The sequence below is a fragment of the Schistocerca gregaria genome, chromosome 6 (assembly GCF_023897955.1).
Source record: "Schistocerca gregaria isolate iqSchGreg1 chromosome 6, iqSchGreg1.2, whole genome shotgun sequence".
Classification (NCBI taxonomy): Eukaryota; Metazoa; Arthropoda; class Insecta; order Orthoptera; family Acrididae; genus Schistocerca; species Schistocerca gregaria.
The window spans coordinates 46617883-46640538 of NC_064925.1; the positions used below are offsets into that span (position 1 = coordinate 46617883).

Consider the following 22656-nt stretch of genomic DNA (forward strand, 5'->3'; position numbering starts at 1 on the left):
ACCTTGGGAAAATAATAACAGACAATTTGATAATCACCAATCAGGACGAGGCAATTTAAACTGACAGATGCCTCATTGGGAGCCTGTCAGTTTGGGGCAAGAAATGTGTACCAAAATCAGGCTAAACACCACTGGTCTAGAGACACCGAAAATAATTACAGAAGACAGAATAATCGAAGATGTTGGAGTGGAAGTGACAGTACTAATGTAAGACGAGTGCATCAAATTGGCAAATTGCAGTTTAACAGTAAACTCTGGAAATGTATGAATGAAAGTGTTGTAGATAGAAGTAATAGCATCTGTAAGAATGTTGAGGAAGTTCCGTTAGAGGAAGAAACTATTTCAAGTCTATATAATCAGTGTGGTAATGAAGTTTGCAAGGAAAATGTTGGTTCTGATAGTAATCTTGATGTGTTTGGATCAAGTAAATTAATGAAAGAAGAACCTATCCCTGTTAAGCACTTAAGTGATGATACCTGTACTAGTGTACATGTCAACAATTCTGATGGTCATAGTAAAGATGTTGTAGAAGTGTTCAGTGTTGGAGATGATAGCATATGTAGTAATATTGATAGTGAAAGTGTTGGAAGTAATGATGAATGTGAGGAAGAATTAGATGACATGGTGTATTTGGAGGTTAAAGAAGATTTAATTAGTAGTGAAGAAGATGATATCAGTAGTATTTGTGAAGAATATGAAGATCAGATTGTGCCAATGAAAACTGGGAAGGTATCATCAGATAAGGAACATGCAGAGAGCCATCATAATGTAGATGAGATGCTAGAAATGTTATGGGATACTTACAAGGATTATAGTGACAGTGACAGAATAAAAAGGGTCATCAAGATTATTTGTGAAGAATTGCATTCCAACTGGCAAGGTAGAACCAATCAACAGGCTTACACTGGGATCAGTTCCGGGAAAAACAGACAGTGTGTTAAGGACAGACGTGACATCAAGCAATCATCTGATATAGCATTAAGTAAAATTCAGACAAGTAAGAGAAATTGTACAGGCAAAAATGGTACAAATTACTTGGACTTTAGAGATATTGAAGAAGATCTGTTGGATGAAAATGAGGACAGTAAGAAGGAAAAAGTTTTAGGTTGCCCGTATATACGTATAAAAGTTGCAAATTATGAAGGACTTTGCCTCTTAGACACGGGTAGTCCTGTCTGTGCTATTTCTGAAAAATTTAGAGACCAGATAAGACATAGTGATGACTTTGAAGAATATCCTGTTATTGGAATCAAAATTAAGGGAGCAACTGGTAGGCACAGCAAAGTTGTAAACAGGCAAGCCTTAATATCTTTCACTATTAATGATGTACAGTATAACCAAGGATGCTTTGTAGTACCCGATCTCAATGAGAATATTTTGTTTGGAATGAATTGGATACAAGGAGTAAATGCAGATTTTGACTGGAATAACAAAAAAGATAAGCTCACCAAGCCAAAGGCAGATGGAACACATGTGACTGAACTAATTATCCAAAATTGCCTAGAGAATAATTTTCAGATTAGAAGAGTGATTTGTACAGATGAGAAGATCGACATTAACAAGGAAGACAATGAAGAAGACTGCAGTGAAGACAAGTATGCTGAATTAGTGGCCACCAAACTAAAAGAAGCTGGTAATTTAAATGAAGAACAGACAGATCAACTAGGCAGTTTGTTGTGGGAATACAAAGATGTGTTTAGTGAGAAACCTGGGAAAGTGAAGAACTATGAATGTAGACTTAAACTAAAACCTCACGAACCATTTTTCATCAAACCCTATGGAGTACCCATTTCAAAAAGAAAAGCTGTGGAGGAAGAACTACAAAAGATGGAAGAGTGGAGAGTAATTGAAAGATGTAATAGTGCATACAATAACCCGTTGGTAGCGGTTTCCAAACGTGATGGTGGAGTAAGACTTGTGCTCGATTCAAGACATTTAAACAAATACCTTGAGAGGGAAACTGATCACCCTGAAAATATAGATGAGTTATTACATAAGTTTGAACATATGAAGTACATGTCTAGCTTAGACTTAACAGCTGGTTTCCATCAGATACCATTAGAGATTCAGTCTAGAAAATATACTGCGTTTTTATATAGAGGAAGATGTTATTGCTATTGTGTTGTACCATTTGGCCTTAATGTATCAATTGCAGAATTTATTCGAGCATTGGATTTTGTTCTAGGAAAAGAACTGTTAAGAAAACTAATCCTTTATGTTGATGACATACTTGTAACAGGAAAAAGTTGGGAAGAACATATACATTTGTTGGGTGAAGTGTGTTACAAATTAAGACAGGGAGGCATGTCATTAAAACTAGAGAAGTGCAAATTCGGAGTTAAACAGCTCAAATTTTTAGGCCATACCATATCAGAAGAAGGAATCTTACCTGATGAAGAAAAACTTGAAGCCATTGCAAAATTTCCTGCACCCAAGACTAAGAAACAACTTAAATCATTCTATGGAATTTGTGGCTACTACCGGAAGTTTGTCAGCAATCAAGCTTTAAATGTACCGTGTTTGAACAACTTGTTGAAGAAGAAGAACACCATTTGGGTATGGGACAAGGATTGTCAGGAAGCATTCGACAACATCAAGAAACAGATGTGCAACAGTAAAATGTTATACAGACCTGACCTTACAGAACCATTTTGTATCATGACCGACAGCAGTGACTATGGACTGGGAGCTCATTTGTTCCAAGAAAAGATTGTAGATGGTGTGACGGAGCACAGGTCAATAGCTTTTGCCAGTAGAACTTTACAGAAACATGAGAAGTCATACACTGTCACCGAAAAAGAATTGTTAGCAGTCTATTGGGCTTTCATCAAGTTCAAGAATTACCTATTAGGACATCAAGTGGTAGTATACACAGACCATAAGGCTTTGATCTACATACAAGAGTGTACTTTGCATCATAGCAGGATAACCAGGTGGGCACTATTCCTCCAGCAGTTCGACTATACAGTAAAATATATAAAAGGTGAAGAAAATCAAATCGCAGATGCTCTATCAAGGTTGCCAATGGGAGGAGAAGGTGAAAATAACAGTGATGAGTGTGAAAGGGAGTTTCGGATTATGTATCTAAAAGGGGTGAAAGATGAGAATAAAATCAGGAAAATTTGTAATGACATCCGTAGATATCAAAACCATGATTCCAACTGGAAGTTAGTTAAAAGTTATCTAGGTAAAAGAGGATATGAGAAAGTAGAGCAGTATTATAAAGTGCATAAGGGTATACTATTCAGAAGATACAGTGCAGACAGTGACACTTGGAGATTGTGTTGGCCAGAACAGTATATTGAAGTGTTGATAAAGTATGTACATGAAAGTTTCGGGCATTGTGGGACACTGAAATGTATCCAAAAGATTCAAGAAAATGTGTACTTCTACAACATTGCTAGGAGAGTGAGAAAGCAAATATCTACATGTGACAGGTGTAAGAGAGTAAAAGTTAGCAATCAAACTTGCAGAGGATATATGCAAAACATCTTGCCAAAGGAACAACTACAACTTGTAGCAGTTGACCTTTATGGATCATTGCCTAAGGCTAAAGGAGGATTTTGTTACATATTTGTCATGGTGGATCTTTTTTCAAAATTCATTAAACTATATCCATTGAAGAAAGCAACAAGTAAGAACATCATTTTGAAAATTAGAAGAGACTATTTCACAAAGGTGGGAAAACCAAAGAGCATGCTCTCTGACAATGGAGCACAATTTACTTCTAAAATTTGGAAAACATTTGTGGAGGATGAGAACATAAACCATATTCTGATCTCTGCGTATCACCCGTCCAGCAATCCGGCTGAACGTTACATGAGAGAAATAGGGAGATTATTTAGAACTTATTGCAACAAAAATCATGTGAGTTGGATAGAGTACGTAGACAGCTTTGAAGATATACTGAACAGCTTACAACATTCGTCTACTGGGTTCTGCCCATATGAAATACTGTATCATAAGAAACCGCCAAATCTGATCAACGAATTAATTGAATTCCCAGCATGTAAAGCTATGAGTCCACAGGAAAGAGAAGAAATAGTCAAGAAAGTAATGGAACAACAGGGGAAACTAAGAAAAAACAAACATGACAAGAAGTTGAAACCTACAAATTTTAAAATTGATGATCTGGTCCTGGTGAAAACACATGAAAAATCCAAAGCGATAAGCAATGAATTAAAGAAATTCTTTGACATCTATATTGGCCCATTCAAAATTCAGTCTATGCCACACCCAAATGCATATAGATTAGTGTACCCAAAGTCAGGAAGACTATTTGGTTTACGTAACATAACTGAACTGAAACCTTATAAACAAGTGTCAAATACCAAGAAAAAATAAGATAATGTAAAAGCCCTCAGGAGGATACATCCTGTATCAAGTGCGTGCCGAGCACTAGGTCTCCGAGCTATGTAGCATTCTATTTTCTTCTTTTCGTTTTCGGATGCTACATCTTTTACTCATCTATAAACCTATAACGAAGTTATCTCTCACTGAAAATACTAGCCATTCTTTTAGTATAAGTTTTTTTTTGTATGTCATATGATTATTGAGTGACATTGTTTGAAAATAAATAAATAAATTTAACTGTGTATAAAATTTGAATCCTCCCTTGACTAATGACTAATAATTCTTTAAGCATTTCAGGCAATAGTTATTACTATAATTCCTGATTAATATGTGGTGTAAAACTTTTCCAGATCCATATGTGTGTGTACTCTATGTTATGTAATATTGTAAATAAATTACTGTTAGCATTTTCATTACAGAATAGAATCCAAGGGGATATAAGATAATGGAGGTTATTGTGGTTATGGTCTGTAGAGTATGTATTTGATTTGTGGGTGGTTCTTTGAAGATTATAGGCTTGGTCATGATTTTATTAGTTTGCCAATGAGATATACAAATGGACAATGTTAAGGATGTACACGTGTTACTAAATGGACAAGTTGTACTGTGAAAAATGAGTAAGTTTGTCATTACAAGGTGGTGTGCTAATGAACAATCAGTGAGTTTGTGTTTGATATGATAAAGAGCTAAAGGATATCTGGGACATTTAATATGCTGTATAGTGTATTATGCTGAAATATTAATCAAAAAGAAAGGATACATAAATAATTCATTTTTGTTCATTAACTTTAAGTTGTATATAGCTAAATCCTTACAGTTTAGAGATGCTTAATTTTGTGTGATTTTGTCTATAAATATACTAATAGTGTAGGATAGTATGTTAATGATTTTGATACATTTATACCTGATGTGACCTTAATTGTAACCTGCACGAGTACCTTGCGAAATGAGTTCATCCCTGTTCCTACCTAGAGAACTGTATCAAAGATCCTTACCTGACCTGAAAAAAAAAAAAAAAAAATTAAGAAACTGAAAAACTAATAGTGGACTGTACTATTGCAGTGTAGAGACTGCCAGAAGCAGAGGGGCTGCAGACACAAGATGGACAGCGCATTGGGACGGATGATTGTGAGCTGCCAATTCATTAAGATATGCAACATGCACCAGTGACTGGAGTAACAGCTAAGAAAAAAGAAATTCTATTTTGGAGGGTATTTAGCAGCCATTCATACAAGTTACACTTGTAAGAGTGGCTGGGGGGGGGGTGTATAACAATACAGCCCGACCCGTGGGTTAACTGAAATGACTGATACCAACTGTTTTTTGATATGTAAGTGTGTAGTTATTGGACAATTCAGTGCCCTAGGGATTTGTATGTGTACCTATGTGTATTTATATATTAGTCTGTCACATTTACTAGTAATATTCTGTATTCGTTGTGAAAAGACTTTTATTGTCGTCATTGTTGTCATTAACGGAATTACATAATAAATGCCAAATTAAATGATTCATCAGCAGGGTGAGCTAAGAAATGTAAAGTAACGGATAATAAGATACTGTAGAAGTATTGGTATAAGTGGTCAGAGCCACTAATTACGATCATTTGGAACAAGAAATGTATTAGTATAGAAAAAGCTTCATTACCTTGAGAAACAGCTTTTTAAGTGATTACCAAGCAATGTATTCGTACTTGTTATTCATTTTATATCCTATTTTGAAATTAATGTACTTTGTAAACACATTTTGATTAACTCTCCAATTGTTTGCATCACACAATGTTCAGATTTTTCGTATTTCAGGGCGTATTTGTAACTTCCTTGTATACAGTCTGATAGAAAGCAGAATTTGTGATGTCATTAAATGTTAGTATCTGAAACCGAACTGTAATTAATTAAATAACTCAAAATTCACAAAAGACATTATTGTAATTAGAACCATATCGATTTTTAATATTTAAACCTAGTGATGACACTACAAAAATTACGTCAATTAATATTGTTAATTTTTCCTTATTCGGATGTAATGTCTGTTCGCAAACATTTTGTACATTTTAATTGTAACTTTGAAATTCTTCAGAATTAATAATGCAATATTTTGTGAGTGATTGTTAAAATTCTATATAAGCAGAGATGATGCGAGGTCAGAGTCAGTCAGTTGTTTGTGATGATTTCGGCTGGAGAGTCTGTACAAGTGACGCCTGTAAATAAATAATGTGAAGTGTGAAGAATTCTCCGATTTCTTCATCTAAAAATGAACCCCCAAAAGTTAAGTTTATAAATATAAAGCTGCTCGACGAACAAGTAGCTTTATAACTTCTTGCAACTGTTGTAATGACGTATACCTACAAAACTGGAGGACACTGGCCTCAACAATACACTATGATTTTATGAGAATTGTCAATTTACAGGTGTACTAACCTGTCCCACAACATTGCTGCATTAGAATAATTTATCATCAGAGTTCATATCTCGGAATCCAACACAGTAATAGCTGCACCGGAGGTTAGGTCAAGGAAATTTAACATGTTGAAGATGTGCCCACGGATACTTAAGATGCAGGACCAGCAAGCACATTTTCAATTTTATTCAGTCACACAACCCTGTTGGGCAGCTTCTTACTTGTGCAGGTAGGTTGTTCAAGGTACATTGTTGGTTAGGTATTGGATAGACATTTTCTCTCTATGTGAATCTACATAATTTGCGAAACTTCCTGGCAGATTAAAACTTGTGTGCCCAATCGAGACTCAAACTCGGGACCTTTGCCTTTCGCGGGCAAGTGCTCTACCAACTGAGCTACCGAAGCACGACACACGTCTGGTACTCACAGCTTTACTTCTGCCAGTATCCGTCTCCTACCTTCCAAACTTTACAGAAGCTCTTCTGCGATCCTTGCAGAACTAGCACTCCTGAAAGAAAGGATACTGCGGAGAGCACTTGCCCGCGAAAGGCAAAGGTCCTGAGTTCGAGTCTTGGTCGGGCACACAGTTTTATTCTGCCAGGAAGTTTCATATCAGCGCACACTCCGTTGCAGAGTGAAAATCTCATTCTGGATACATAACTTGTGTTGATTAGCACATGGTCAGTTAGCCCAAAACTACAGTCAATAACTACTGCAGTTCACATGGCTACAGCAGACTGCAAACGTGAATTGCAATATGGCACTGTAGACATCCAAATAGCTATCACTGGCATTCTCCTGTAAAAAATGTGTCTGACACTACTGGCAACAGTGTATGAACCTCACTGACTTGTAGCTGTACACACAGAACAAGTGAGGCTGGTGTGTTTCATAGTGAACAAATTGTCGAAAGCCACTTCACACTGTGGAAAGTGTTAAGGTGCTATGCGGAAATGTATGTCTAATTTACAAAGAAGGTAGTTTAGCTGTCTTGAAGTGGTCTGCGTAACATTGGTATCAATGACATATGGCATCATAAAGCAAAAATACTATGACTGCTTATCACATATTCATAGCAACACTGCAGAGAGGAACAGTGACTGAGTGAAGAAACAACATACTCACATGGGAGTTCCAACACATACAAAATGTTATATCCAGCAACTAAAGGAACCATATTTCAATGTGGATATGCAGCGCAACCAGCAAAACTATCCTTACAGGTACTTCTGTTACAACTTTTGCAAGAATCTAATAAAACATTTATACTAAATCCAACTGCAATATCAATTTGGATTCTGTGACAGGCAAATGGTGAGTCTCACATCACATGGAGAGGAAAGGAAATGTTGAAACTGAAGGCTTTAAAATAATTAATAACGGTACAGTTTGATAGAACTACAGACAATTCATCTGTACTCCATTTTTGGTGCAGTCGAGCATTTAATTGGGAAACTGTCAGAGCAGTGGCTGTGGACAATTTTTAAGCTTCTTTGTATTTTGGCCAGGTGTATCTCTGTAGTCATTGCTGTCTGAGATAGAAGCTGACATTATGATAGCAGAAACACAATGTGACTAAAGTGAACATGTTCAATAAAGAGGCCATTGCAAATTAGGGTCCCAATGGCATTCACAACAGGGTGTGGAGGATGGATGGTACGTATTACATAATGCAGAGTCCGCAGTTGCAATTTTTCTCCATTATAGGTAGAATGATGTCTGGAAACAGATCAATGCTGTAGTCCAGCATTGGACAATATATGTTTGTTGCTTGTCTCAACACAAACAAAATGCCATATTGTTTCTTATTCTACGTGAACCATGAGGGAACATGTGTGCTCCATCATACAAATGCAGCCCACAGACAAATTTCAATATTTAAACACGATTAGAAACTACAAATTATCATAATGTCCTATTTTCTTATATGGGCATCAGAGACATTGCCATTTGAGAGAGAGAGAGAGAGAGAGAGAGAGAGAGAGAGAGAGAGAGAGAGAGAGAGAGAGAGAGAGAGAGAGAGAATATAATATTAGAAGGTTTGTTTTGCACATTTCTAGACGAGTCCAATGGGTGGCAATAGAAGGGAAGTGTGAGATGATTTTGATGTAATGTGAAATAGCCTTAAAAATGGAAATCTGGATTTATTTGTCTTATGTATATAGGCAGGGAGCAAGTAAATAGGATGTACTATTCAAAACATAAAATTACAAGAAATTTATTTCAGTTTCAAGATGAATGTTAAACAGAACTAGCTCAAGTTTTCGTATCTCATGTTCAGTATTTTTCATTACCAAGGGTTTTTGTGCTAGGTCTCACTAACAGGAAACTGAGCAGCAGAACAAAGAAAGTAAATTATTTTTAGGGCTTTATTTTTTATTCAGAATACCCCATTATTTCTAACTTCAGTCATGCACTCTGACACTAAATCTATGAAGCACTGGCCATAATTGTCAGAAGAGCCAATTCCCTCCGCAGCTTCAATAAAGCAGCCCCAAAGAGCATCAGCTATAAATGGTTCATTTCACAGCCAGTTCTCTGACAGAGTTCCTGCTACCTCCAAACACACATTTTACATTGCATTCATGTAAGCAGTCAGTCACAGCCAGTCCATTACATTTATGTCCATGTTGGACAGCTGCTGTTTAATGAAGTAGACTTGTACGCAAGTGAATGTACTTTTTGTAGCATTAATTCATCTCATCAATATAGCATTCACACTACAGGCAGCACTACTTTCTTCAAAATGTTGGCATACTGCCTGCTATTGAAGAAGCATTCCTGCTCCTCACACAGAAATCCAACCCCTCCAGGAAACTGACAATCTGCTAGTACTGCATGTTGTCACCCCTTTTTCTTCATGATGTCTCAACCCTCAGGGCCATTAAATTACTCTTGGACCATTGTAAAACACCGTATCAGAGAAAAGTAGATTTTCCCACACCTCATTCAGGTGGAGCTCTGTGACTGCCACTCAGCACAACACATTTTTCTCACTCAATTCCTGTATCATAGTGAATATTAGTACATGCTGTACAGCTTTCCTCAGCCTTCAGTGAACTGTCTCATCAGAACTGGCAAGTTGGTCACTCACTACAACTGCTTCATATCTAGGAGAGGGAGTTGTTAGCTCTTACATGCAACCTCTGTGTCGTCCTGCTGTATGCTCAGTCTCTTCCTGCTCCAACCAGGAATTCTGCCAATATGACTCTTTCAACATAAATGTTCCAACATCTCTTTAGAGTAGTGAATGGCATGCCATTGTTAGCTAGTTCTTAACAAACGTAGTCAAATCTGAACAAATAATTGATAACTGTACTGTGCTGTTGCTGAATGCCAGTGGCTATAGCAGACATGTTGAAGTCTAATGTCTTTGAAAGGTATATAGATAAAGGGAAAAAGTTTGTCTGGTTGACCTCTTGTTGCAGAGGGAACTAAGGTGAAAAGACAGAGGTTGTTAGTTTCAATTTGGTCCAGGGATGAACTATTTTAATATGCATGTATCCCATCTTGAATTCTTAAGCAAAAGGAAGAAGAATAGAAATACACTGTCAGTAGAAGCATCTGGACACCTGGCTGAAAATGACATGTTCATGGCGCCCTCCATTAGTAATGATGGAATTCAATATGGTGTTTACCCACCCGTAGCCTTGACGATAGCTTTCCCACTCGTATGCATATGTTCAGTCACTTACTGGGAGTTTCCTTGGGGAATGGCAGCCCATTCTTTGTGGACTGCTGCACTAAGAAGATATATCTATGTCAGTTAGTGATGCCTGGCATGGAGTTGGCGTTCCAAAACGTCCCATAGGTTTTCTACAGGATTCAGGTCAGGACTGTGCAAGCAAGTCCATTAAAGGGATGTTATTGTCATGTAACCACTCTGCCACAGGCTGTGCAATATGAACAGGTGCTCAATTGTGTTCAAAGATGCATGTCCATACCCCAATTTCTTTTCAATGGTGGGAAGCAAGAAAGTTCTTAAAACACCAACGTGGGCCTGTGCTGTGGAAGTGGCATGAAAAACAACAAAGGGGGCAAACCCCCTCCATGAAAAACACAACCACACCATAATACCAGGATTTCTAAATTTTACTGTTGGCACTAGACACGCTAGCAGATGATGTTCACCAGGCATTCGCCATACCCACACCCTGCCATCAGATCGCCACACTGTATACCATGATTTGTGACTCGGTACAACATTTTTTCCACTGTTAAGTTGTCCAATGTTTATGCTCCTTACACCAAGTGCGGCAGCATTTAGCATTTACTGATGTGATGTGTGGCTTATGAACTGCCACTCACCTAACTTCATAGTACTTGCAGTGGATCCTGATGCAGTTTGGAATTCCTGTGTGATCGTCTGGATAGATGTCTGCCTGTTACACATCACAACCCTCTCCAAATGTCTGCAGTCCCTCTCAGTAAACAGATGAGGCCAGCCTGTACACATTTGTGCTGCACATGTTCCTTCACATTTCCATGTCACTATCACAACTGAAAGAGTGGATCTAGGGAAGTCTAGGTGTGTGGAAATTTTGCATACAGACGTACGACAAGTGACATCCAATTATCTGACCACACTTAAAGTCCACAGAGAGCCCCATTCTGCTCTCTCACAATCTCTAATGACTACTGAGGTTGCTGATATAGAGTACATAGCAGTAAGTGACAGCACAATGCACCTAATATGAAAAACATATGTTTCGGGGGGGGGGGGGGGGGGGTCTCTAGATAGTTTTGATCCCATAGTGTAGCTACAGCAGACACTTTAGGTGATGTGTGTCAGGCTGTTTGTTTGTTTGTCCCAAACACCATTCATTTACTGGATCCAGAGATCAAGTGTAGGGTTAGACTTCTGACATTCCAAAGATTCATCCATCACACAATTTGATATTTAATCCAAAGTTCCCAGTACTAAGGCAACTACTATTCCCATAGTCACCCTTGAGGTGAATTTGTATAGCTTTAAAAATAAATATTACTACCACTGAATAGTTTCCATATGAACACAGGAATGGGCAGTGTCTTTAAAGGAGGGTATATGATGGATATCAACAAAAGCAAAACAAGGATAATGGAATGTAGTCTAATTAAGTTGGGTGATGCTGAGGGAATTAGATTAGGAAATGAGACACTCCAAGTAGTAAAGGAATTTTGCTATTTGGGGAGCAAAATAACTGATGATGGTCCAAGTAGAGAGGATATAAAATGTAGATTGGCAAAGGCAAGGAAAGCATTTCTGAAGAAGAAAAATTTGGTAACATCGAATATATATTTAAATGTCAGGAAGTCGTTTCTGAAAGTATTTGTATGGAGTGTAGCCATGTATGGAAGTGAAACATGGACAATAACTAGTTCGGACAAGAAGAGAAAGAAGCTTTTGAAATGTGGTGCTACAGAAGAACGATAAAGATTAGATGGGTAGATGACATAACTAGCAAGGAGGTATTGAATAGGATTGGGGAGAAGAGGAATTTGTGGCACAACTTGACTAGAAGAAGGGATTGGTTGGTTTGACGTGTTCGGAGGCATCAAGGGATCACCAATTTTGTATTGGAGGGCAGTGTGGGGGGTAAAAATCAGAGAGGGAGACCAAGAGATGAATCCACTAAGCAGATTCAGAAGGATGTAGGCTGCAGTAGGTACTGGGAGATGAAGCTTGCACAGCAGAGAATAACATGGAGAGCTGCTGTGAAACAGCTTGTAAATAACTGTAGGTGCATCCGAAGGATATACAGTGCACTAGGACTCCCATTCAAAACACACATCGTACAACGATAACCTGTATAATATCGTAAATCCCGAGAAGTAATTGAACCTTCTTTTTGCTGTAGAAATGTTTATGGAAGTGCTCGTCACAGTGTCAACATTGTGCTAGATCTTACACAAGCACAGCAATGGGAAGTGAAATTATAGTTTGGCACATGTGACAGATGATATGTGTTGGAATATGATCAAGTATCTTGTTGGAACACTTTGCTTAACTAGGCCAGGAACTGGATGATACTGTTAATTATTAGTTTTACTGTTTCTATTCTTTACATTGATGTTTGGTTTGCATTGAACAAGCTATATCAAACTTAAAGCAAATTCCACATTTAAATCAGCAAATGCATGCAAGTCAGTGCTTCAGAGGTGAGCATCCAAGATCGTATGCATCTGAAAGCTTTTGCTGCTGACTCATTTTGTCTAGTGGTTCATAATACATGTAATATATTACACAGTTAATATTTTCTCTGGCAAGTAGGTGACCCAGCAATGTTGCTTAAGTAATTTGATCATGTTACACATCCACTAGAGCTTTAATTGCTGCATGTAGGTGCACAAGTACATTGTTAATTGATCACACTTTCTCAAAGCATTCAGTCATTAATTTATTGAGAAAATTTAACCACAGATTTAAATATGTAAGTATTTTAAGTATTATGTGCAGCTGTACTAATCTGTAACATTTCTTATGACAAATTGGTAATGGTTTCATGTTCAATTATGTATTTTGAAAAGAGCTCTTCAAATGCTTCTTTTGTGATTGGCTATTTTCTCTATCACAAGACATTTTAACTTTCATGACTTTAGCTACAGGTACGTTAAGAAAATAATCTGGAAGAGTGAAGCCCATTTGCAAAAAGGGCAGAAATTTTATTTCTCTCACACTCAATTCCATAAATGTTGCCCAAAATCTCTCTCTCTCTCTTTATATATATATATATATATATAAATTAAAGAAATGGAAACCTGTAGCATTGAACTCTGCAACCTCAGGTTACCAGGCAAAGATTCTGTCATTACACTTTGAAGAATGGATGTGAGACAGACTCCACATGCTCACAGAAGGTAATTTTGTTGCCCTAACCTTTGTTCCAAAACATGCAAAGATATATTTTCAAGTTGCAAGAGATGAATATGAGTCACTGCAAAATATAAAAAACGTGTTGGTAAAATTGGTCTTCCATTCTTAGTCAACTGAATGGTAGAGAGTGAGCAGTAACAAGCACACTCTTAGCCTTTCAGGGCCTCCATGCAGCATATTTATTGGCATTCATGACAGTCACTGACATGAAACTTCTGACAGTCAGGTCCATAATCCATGCAGTTAAGTAAGCAATCGCTAGCACATGGGGGCAGAAGTGAAAACTGAGTTAGTATGAGACAGCTCACATTTACAGAACTGATGACCCTCGTCATTTCTACAAAATCACTCTCTGGTTCAGTTGTTATGGCACTATTGCCAAATGGTCTGATCTTTCCTGCCTTTTGTCTGCTGAGGCACAATTTTTTGTTTGCTGATGAGTGTACACTGGCCCATACCTCTGCACCTCAATGCCTCAAGCCATCACAATCCTTCAAAAGCAAATTCAACAATATTATGAAAAGGGTAACTGCTACTCACCATAAAGCATAGATGCTGAGTCACAGACAGACACAACAAAAAAACTGTCAGAAAGTGAGCTTTCAGTCAACAAGGCCTTCTTTGGAATTAGGTAACGCACACACACACGCACACGTGTGACCACAGTCTCTGGCAGCTGAAGCCAGACTGGGAGAAACTGCATGTGATGGGACAGGCAACCAAGCAGGGTAAGGAAGAGGCTGGGACAGGGAGGGTGAGGGATACCAGTGTAGGGGTGGGGACAGTAAACTGCTAGAGATGACATGCGGGAGACAGAACATAATAGGATTAAAGGCAATAGTAATGAGGGCAACGCTCAGGGCAGTACCCTTAGGCACACTGTCTTCCTGATACAGGTGTTAAAACAAGACAGACCCCACAAGTACCTTAGAAACTCCGTATATTAAAATTTCCTGAAGAAAATGGATCACGTGGCCTGTGAAGCCCCACATGTAAAGAGCATTGAGGATACCAATCCTTCAAGAGGTGTTTTAGGGTTTCTCCAAATTGAAAAACACTGCCACAGCTGCTATTTCCACAGAAAACCTTTCATGACACAGATTGATGAAGTGACGTGATGACTAAATGCAGAACTGCCTGCTCGAAATCCACACTGTGTAGTGAGCGGTAAATTGCCAGACTCTAGCCACTACACCAGCCGAGCATGAATTATACGACCTTGCAAACACAGCTCATGAGAGAAACGTGACAGTAACTAGAAGGAAGTTGTTCGTCCTTATCGTGCTTGGGTATGGGTATGACAGTGGATTCATGCTAGCATCTGGGAAATATGCTTTCTGTCCAGATGTGATTATACATATGAAGCAGCAAGTGCTTGCACACAACGAAAAGGTTTTGCAACATCTGAATGGGAACATCACCCAGCAATGGGGTGGAGGATCGGTAAGAAAATGGGGGCAAGAGCTTATCTTCTGCTGTCGGGACAGAAACTTGGGAATCCATCTTGGTCCCATAAAGCCATCGGACATTGGCCCACACAACAGAAGAGGGAGTGGAACTGTTAAAACAACTAGCAAATAAAATACAGCCAATTTCTTGCTATTCTGAAAGCTGTGACGACATTGAATATGGGACTGTTTATTATGAAGACAGTTTGCCAATGCAGAATGAGGGGTAAAAACATGGAGAGCACATCTTTGTACAAAAGTCGGGTCACGAAACACCTCAGTCTACCAAGGGACCAGAACACAGCATGTAAAAGAAGTGTGAGAATGGAACACTGGTGGTGGTAAGGATAACATTTGTAAGATATTCTGCCTGGTCATCAAAAATGGGGAAATAATGTTTCTTGAACATTGTAAGGGAGCAGTAAACCTCCAGTCATCCATTTTGGTGTGCATGTATGTGTGGTAGGAGGCAATAATGGATAGCAAACGGGAAATGGTCACTTGATTTTGTACCATACATAATAATGAGATCATCATCAGGGCAAATTCGGCAGTGCAGGAGAGGTCCAGATGGGGGTAGGAGTGCATGGAGTGTGAAAGAAATATGGGTACTTCCACAGTAAGTCAAATGAGGTTAAGGTGACTGAGGAGGTCAGCTAAGAGGGAAGCTCTCTGACAGGTTCAGGAAGAGCCCCAAGGGGAGCAGCAGAAATGGGTGAGGGAGTTGGCCAGTAAGCTGGAAGCAGACTGTCCAGTGACTGAGGAAGGCAAACAGTACAAATGGAAAAGTCGAGGTGAGGAAGTTAACGGCAGACAGGAATAGCTTGAAGATGGGTTGTCAGGAAGACTATGAATGTCATCCTTCTTAAGAAGCCCAACTCCACTGCATGACATGTAATCTGTCCCCTGGGTGATGGTGAGAGTTTGGGGCACGTCAAAGCAGACTGGAAATAAATGAGAGTGTTCAAAGCAGGTCGTGAGCATGCAATTTTGTTTCCTGGAAGCAGAGAAAAAGTAGAGGCTGTGATACCAAAAGCAGCCATAAATTCTCTTTGTTGTATCAAAAGCCACAAACATTCCACTGGAAGAGCGCAACAAGGGGAAAAGGGAAAAAAAGGAAGGGTGTCACCTCAGTGGCTATCGAGTGGCAGCTCACAGCTATAGGGCAAAGAGGCTGGAGATTCCGCCTCTATGAGATCTACAGAGGTGTCGGCATTCTCATTTTAACTGTCCTTTAAGTCCAGAGAAGAAAAATGGCTGGAGGTGCATTCCGGCAACATGGTGGTCAGCCAGCCAAGCACATCATGTGCTGACACCATCAAGGAGGATCTCCGAGCCAATAAAGATGATCGTTTCCCTTTCTTTGATTTCTTGGAGCCTTTCTGGTTGGCAGAGAAAGACTCAGATGTTTTTTGGCTGGAAGAACATGGAAAGTTTTTGTGGGAGTATTACTTCTACCCTTCCTGGCCTGTCAGTTGTGTAGCAGGTGACTTTCTCCTGTGAGACAAAAGTTTGTGGCTTGATTGGGGCAAGAGAAGAGGCTGTGGGTTATTGACAAGGTGACAATTTGTGAGTGACCTGGTAAGGCATCTTTTTCCTTGACCTAGATTTCCTCGATGCCTGACCATCAAGGTACATGACACAATCTGGGGAGAAGGTGGCATGGTCACCATTACAACTTCTGTAACAGGGAGGAGAAGGCAGCCAGGTTACACAGTTGGCTGGGTGTCACCATTACATTTGAGTGTGGTCATAATGAAGACACTGGTAGCAGTGCATTTTGTTCAGAATGTGTTGTCTTATTGATCTTTGATGGAAGCATCACTCTATCAAATATGAAAAAAAGAAAGGAAGACAAACCTGGCCCTCGCACAACAGTGTAGCCAGGGAATGAAAGGATACTGGGTAATATGAAGTTGCATTCAATGATTGTTCACCATTCATAGAAACGGCTGTTTGAGATCATTCAGAATTTTGCAGCTCAACAGATTTCATGCGTCAAGCAACGACCCCAATACCAGTCATTCTGACCAGGGGCTCTCCACAAGGGCGCCAACAAGCCAAAGCAAGGGCCGTCTGCCACATAGGGCATTTGAGATGAATCTAGTCCCTGCTAGTGCTGCATTTGTCATGTGCCACTTGCCTGATGCTTTGCAGAAGTGCAGAAAATTCAGGCAAGCCATGTGTAGTGAACACAAACCTATTATGATGCCCAACAAAAGTGTTTGCCCAATTGCCTGAAGGGTGTCCATAGGGCTTCTAGTTGCACATCTGTATGCTGTCATGCTTGTCAAAAATGACACCATACAGAAACAAAACACATAAAATGGAACAAGGTACAACTGTCCAAGTGACATAAAACACAAACAAAATGGTATACATCCATCAAGTATATCCCTCAAGTACATTGTGTTATTGCTCACTTAAGTCATCCCTGGAAAAAACAATTGCTGCTTACAACAGTAGCAGTATGGTTAAAAGATAGCAGTGGCACATGAAAAACTTATCCTCTCTCAGTTCAGACTCACAGTGATGATTTATATCTGAAGCATGTGCACAGTGCCTCTGAATTCACAAATGGCAAAGTAGAGCACCCATTCAGGGAACAGATGGAAACATACAAGAAACAAAACAGTGCATCTCTTTTCAAGAGACTCATGAATAAATGTCTTCATTTTACCTTCTGTCTGTTTAATGTTGCTGGAGATAACTGACATCTCATCTCTATCCCAATGTGTCCAATTTGATGAGTATAAAAATTATTGATCCAGAAATTTGGTCACCTTGTGAGATCAACATGATGTTGGGAGCTGAAGTTTGTCTGTACATTCAGAAGGCAAGGACTCTCTCCATAGGAACTGATCATCATGTGCTTCAAAAGACATAACTGTATTGGGTTATGTATGTCAAAGCAGTACCAATTGGTAAAACACAAAATTTTGTCAAGGTATCCATTCGTCTTGTGTTCTGTGAAAACTTAGGCTGGCTGTCTTGAAGAAACTGAAGGGCAAAAGGATCAAATCATGTCTGAACCACAGTATCTCTAATCTTGGTGTAACAGCATTCCACTGGTATCACGAACTACTTAGGTTGCTGATATTTATTCAATCGGTTGCCACAAGCTAAGATCTTTGATTGATGCACACATGCAATTGTGCATGTGTGCATGTGTGTCCCAAGATGCCGCTGAAGTTTGAATTGGTCGGGGCAAACTGAGCCGGATCACATGAGGACCAATAGTGGTGACCTGCATGAAGACATACAGACATTGCATGAAAACTGATTGGCAAGTTAATGGCTTACTCTACAAACTTTTATCACTCCTCGACAATCACCTGTGGGGCAAGGATGCAATAATACCCTGGCTGGAATCCTGCAAGGCAATGCTCCTTCACAAATGAGTCGAGTTTTGAGTTGTTTTGTTTTATTTAAGTAAGGTCCCCTCTGTGTTATCTAGAATTGCGTCTGTAATAATAATGCACCTATGAGTGATTCAGTGCATGACCAATAGTCATTGTTATTAATTGTACTTTGTGTTATGGGTCATGCGTCATGCAAGTGTAAGAGTATTCCATGTTTTAAGTCTCATGAAGGGAACCTACTCTAACACGATCTGTGTTGGAGGCAAAACAATCTCGGTACATGTGTACACTTGAGCTAATGTATCAACTGGTGCTGATATTTTCTACTTCCTGGCCCTTGTTGTATGAAGCTATGTTTGCGCAGATTACTGTTCCCATTGACATGTGGCACCAGGAAATGGGTGTTCCAGTTCCGTGGGCCTAGAGTAGAGCTATGTTTGGATTTTACCATGGTGGCACTTCCATCATCCCGTGGCGCCCAGATTGATGGGCAGTCTGCTGCCCCTACTGGTCACACTGTGGTGGCTCGAGGGAAGTGAAGTTGCTCATTTGACATGTGCCGTGGTGGAGTGTCACCTCTGGGCAGGAACCAGTAGTTTGCTCTTTTTGGTGAATTTATTGAGATCAGGAGATTAACGCATATTTACCAAGCCTCAGGTCCCTCATTATTATACCTTTAACTACTTAATTAAACCTTGTATTTTTATTACTAATTTTCAACACATTAAGTTTAAATCCTGTTAGCCATCAGTATAATCCGTGAATTGTTACATCGGTGAGTAATCTTTAGCTAACTCCACTTGGGGAATTTGGCTGCTTGTTTCATGTTGACTGTGATAGCTCTCTGCTGTAGCTCTCAGCTTGCTCTGAATTTTGGATGATGGTATATTTATAAAAAGTCATTTTTAATGTTTGTTTGCAATGCAATGTATAAATTACTACTTAAGGGATTCTCTTTCTTTTTCTTAAGTGTTATACATTGCTAAGAGCCCTTGCAACAGTTTCAATCAGTGGTTTGACTTGTGAATCTTCCTATATTTGGAATAATGTTATTCAATTGTCTAACAGTTGTAAAAGCTGCAAGTTGTTAGCTCATTTTCTGTCTGTCATTGTAGTTCATTGGACTGATAATTTTTTTTTTGTTGAACCTGCCCAATCAGTGTGACCTTTCCTTGTTTTGTGACCTGTGTAATTCCAATTTCATGCTCTGTGCAAAATGGTACAATTGACAAAATACGGCTTCCAATTAATTAAGCCTGTTCAAGTTTTGACTGTGAGTATTGTGACTGTAAGTAGTTTATTAATTTGTAGTTTTAGTAGTATTAATAATAATAATAATAATAATAATAATAATAATAATAATAATAATAATAATAATAATAATACCCGAGGAGGACCGGGAAAAGAATTGGCCTCTGGTATGCTCTGCCAGTCAAAGGCATCGAAAAGAACAATCCACTAATAGGGCTAACCTCCCTAGTTGGTTCTGGACACAACTAAAGAAGCCTCAGACAAGTGCCGTCACGGGCGGGGACGACGCTTGAACCCTATGCCCACCCAAAATGGAAACGACACTGCAAGCCAACTGGGAAATGATTTAAATACAAATAGAGCTGTTTTGCAGGATATGCTTCCTGCAATCACCCTCGAAGGGAAACAAAGACAGAGGTTGAGATGGTCAGATGAAGTTAATCAACACCTCATGTTCTGTTATTACCACACAACAAACATAGGAACAAACACAACTGGATACAGATCACAAGTATACACAACAATTATTACCAGATACCCTAAATTACAATTCTTAACAGAACAACGACTAGCTGATCAGATACATGTAATGATCAAAAATAACAGGATACCACAGTCAGAATTACAAACATCAAACAACAAGTACAACCAATACTGGACCAAATTATGTGGAATCAGAAGAAGAAAATACAGTAATGGACTCACACATCCCAGAGCAAAACAAACAAACAAACAAAGAGTAACACGCATCAATTAAACAATCAGGGGAAAACGAAATCTTAAGACTGCCACCAGAACAAGTACAAATAGAACATGAAGTGACACACGTTAGATCTAGAAGAAAAATTTCAGCTGAGATCAGAACCAACCAACACACAGAAGAAACCCACAAAACCAGCATGGCAACACAGGCTACAGATGAGAATAGAAAAACTGAGAAAAGACATTGGACAGCTAACACAATTTATAAGACATCAAATGTCAGAAAAAAACGAAAAAGGTTAGGTAAAATCTCACAACAAGAAGCGATAGAGCAATTAGATGAAAAGAAGCAGAAATTACAAGCATTGGCCAAACGACTTAGAAGATACAAAAATGTGGAAATAGAAGGAAAAAAAAAACCAAACATTCAACTCAAACCAAAAGATATTTTACCAGACAATAGATAACACACATTAAAATAGACAATCCACCAAACATAACAGACATGGATCACTTCTGGAGCAACATATGGTCAAACCTGGTACAACATAACAGGCATGCACGGTGGATAGAAGCAGAAACAGACACATACAACATGATACCACAAATGCCTGAAGTGATAATTTTGCAACATGAAGTCACCAAAGCAATTAACTCTACTCACAATTGGAAAGACCCTGGAAAAGATAAAATAGCAAATTTCTGGCTAAAGGAGTTCACCTCAACACATTCACATCTAACTAAATTATTTAACAGTTACATTGCAGACCCATACAGATTCCCTGATACACTTCCACATGCAATAACTTATATGAAACCTAAAGATCAAGCAGACACAGCAAACCCAGCAAAATATCGCCCCATAACATGCCTACCAACAATATACAAAATTGTAACTTCAGTCATTACACAGAAATTAATGACACATACAACAAAGAACAAAATTTTAAATGAAGAACAAAAAGGTTGTTGCAAAGGAGCACGAGGATGTAAAGTGCAACTGACAATAGATGCAGAGGTGACACATCAAGCTAAAACTAAACAAAGGTCAGTACGCTATGCATACATTGATTACCAAAAAGCTTTTGATAGTGTACCCCACTCATGATTACTACAAATATTGGAAAACCACACTTAATATCCAAACAAATTCAAATAACATCACATCACAGCCAATACAGATTAAGCGTGGAATATACGAAGGAGACTCATTATGTCCTTTCAGGTTCTGCCTTGCTCTGAACCCACTATCCAACATGCTAAATAATACAAATTATGGATACAATATTACTGGAACATACCCACACAAAATCACACATTTGCTATACATGGATGTTCTAAAACTACTGGCAGCAACAAATCAACAACTCAACCAATAACTAAAGATAACAGAAGTATTCAGCAATGATAGAATGCATAGAAGAGATGGAAAAAACAAATGCCTATAAATATCTAGGATACAGACAAAAAATAGGAATAGATAATGCAAATGTTAAAGGAGAACTAAAAGAAAAATATAGACAAAGACTAACAAAAATATTAAAAACAGAATTGATAGCAAGAAAGAAGACAAAAGCTATAAATAATTATGCTATACCAATATTGACCTACTCATTTGGAGTAGTGAAATGCAGTAATACAGACCTAGAAGCACTCAATACACTTACACGATCACAATACCACAAATATAGAATACATCACATACATTCAGCAACAGAAAGATTCACATTAAGCAGAACGGGAGGAGGAAGGGGATTTATTGACATAAAAAACCTACAGTATGGACAGGTAGACAATTTAAGAAAATTATCTCTAGAACGAGGATAAACTAGCAAATTACACAAAGCAGTCACTCATATAAATACATCGGCTACACCACCGCAATTTCATAACCACTTCTACAACCCTTTAGATCACATAACATCAACAGATACAAAGAAAGTAAATTGGAAAAAGAAAACACTACATGGCAATCACCTGTATCACCTAACACAGCCACACATCGATCAAGACGCATCCAACACATGGTTAAGAAAAAGCAATATATACAGTGAGATGGAAGGATTTATGATTGCAATACAGGATCAAACACTAAACACCAGATATTATGGCATTATGGCAAGCATATTACTTAAGATCCCAGTACCACAACAGATAAATGCAGACTTTGCAAACAACAAATAGAAACAGTAGATCACATCACAAGCGGATGTACAATACCAGCAAATACAGAATACACCAGAAGACATGACAATGTAGCAAAAATAATACATCAACAGCTTGCCTT

General features: G+C 38.6%; 1 protein-coding gene across 1 annotated transcript in view; it reads left to right on the top strand.

Annotated features, from left to right (window-relative positions):
• The first annotated feature begins 264 nt into the window (after positions 1-264).
• LOC126278715 (microtubule-associated protein futsch-like) overlaps positions 265-22656 on the top strand; it is a 47821-nt gene continuing 25429 nt past the window's right edge. Inside the window, exons 1-2 of the mRNA XM_049978989.1 lie at positions 265-997; positions 1541-1716. Coding sequence (XP_049834946.1) covers positions 265-997; positions 1541-1716 — 909 coding nt within the window. The remainder of the gene's footprint in view (positions 998-1540; positions 1717-22656) is intronic.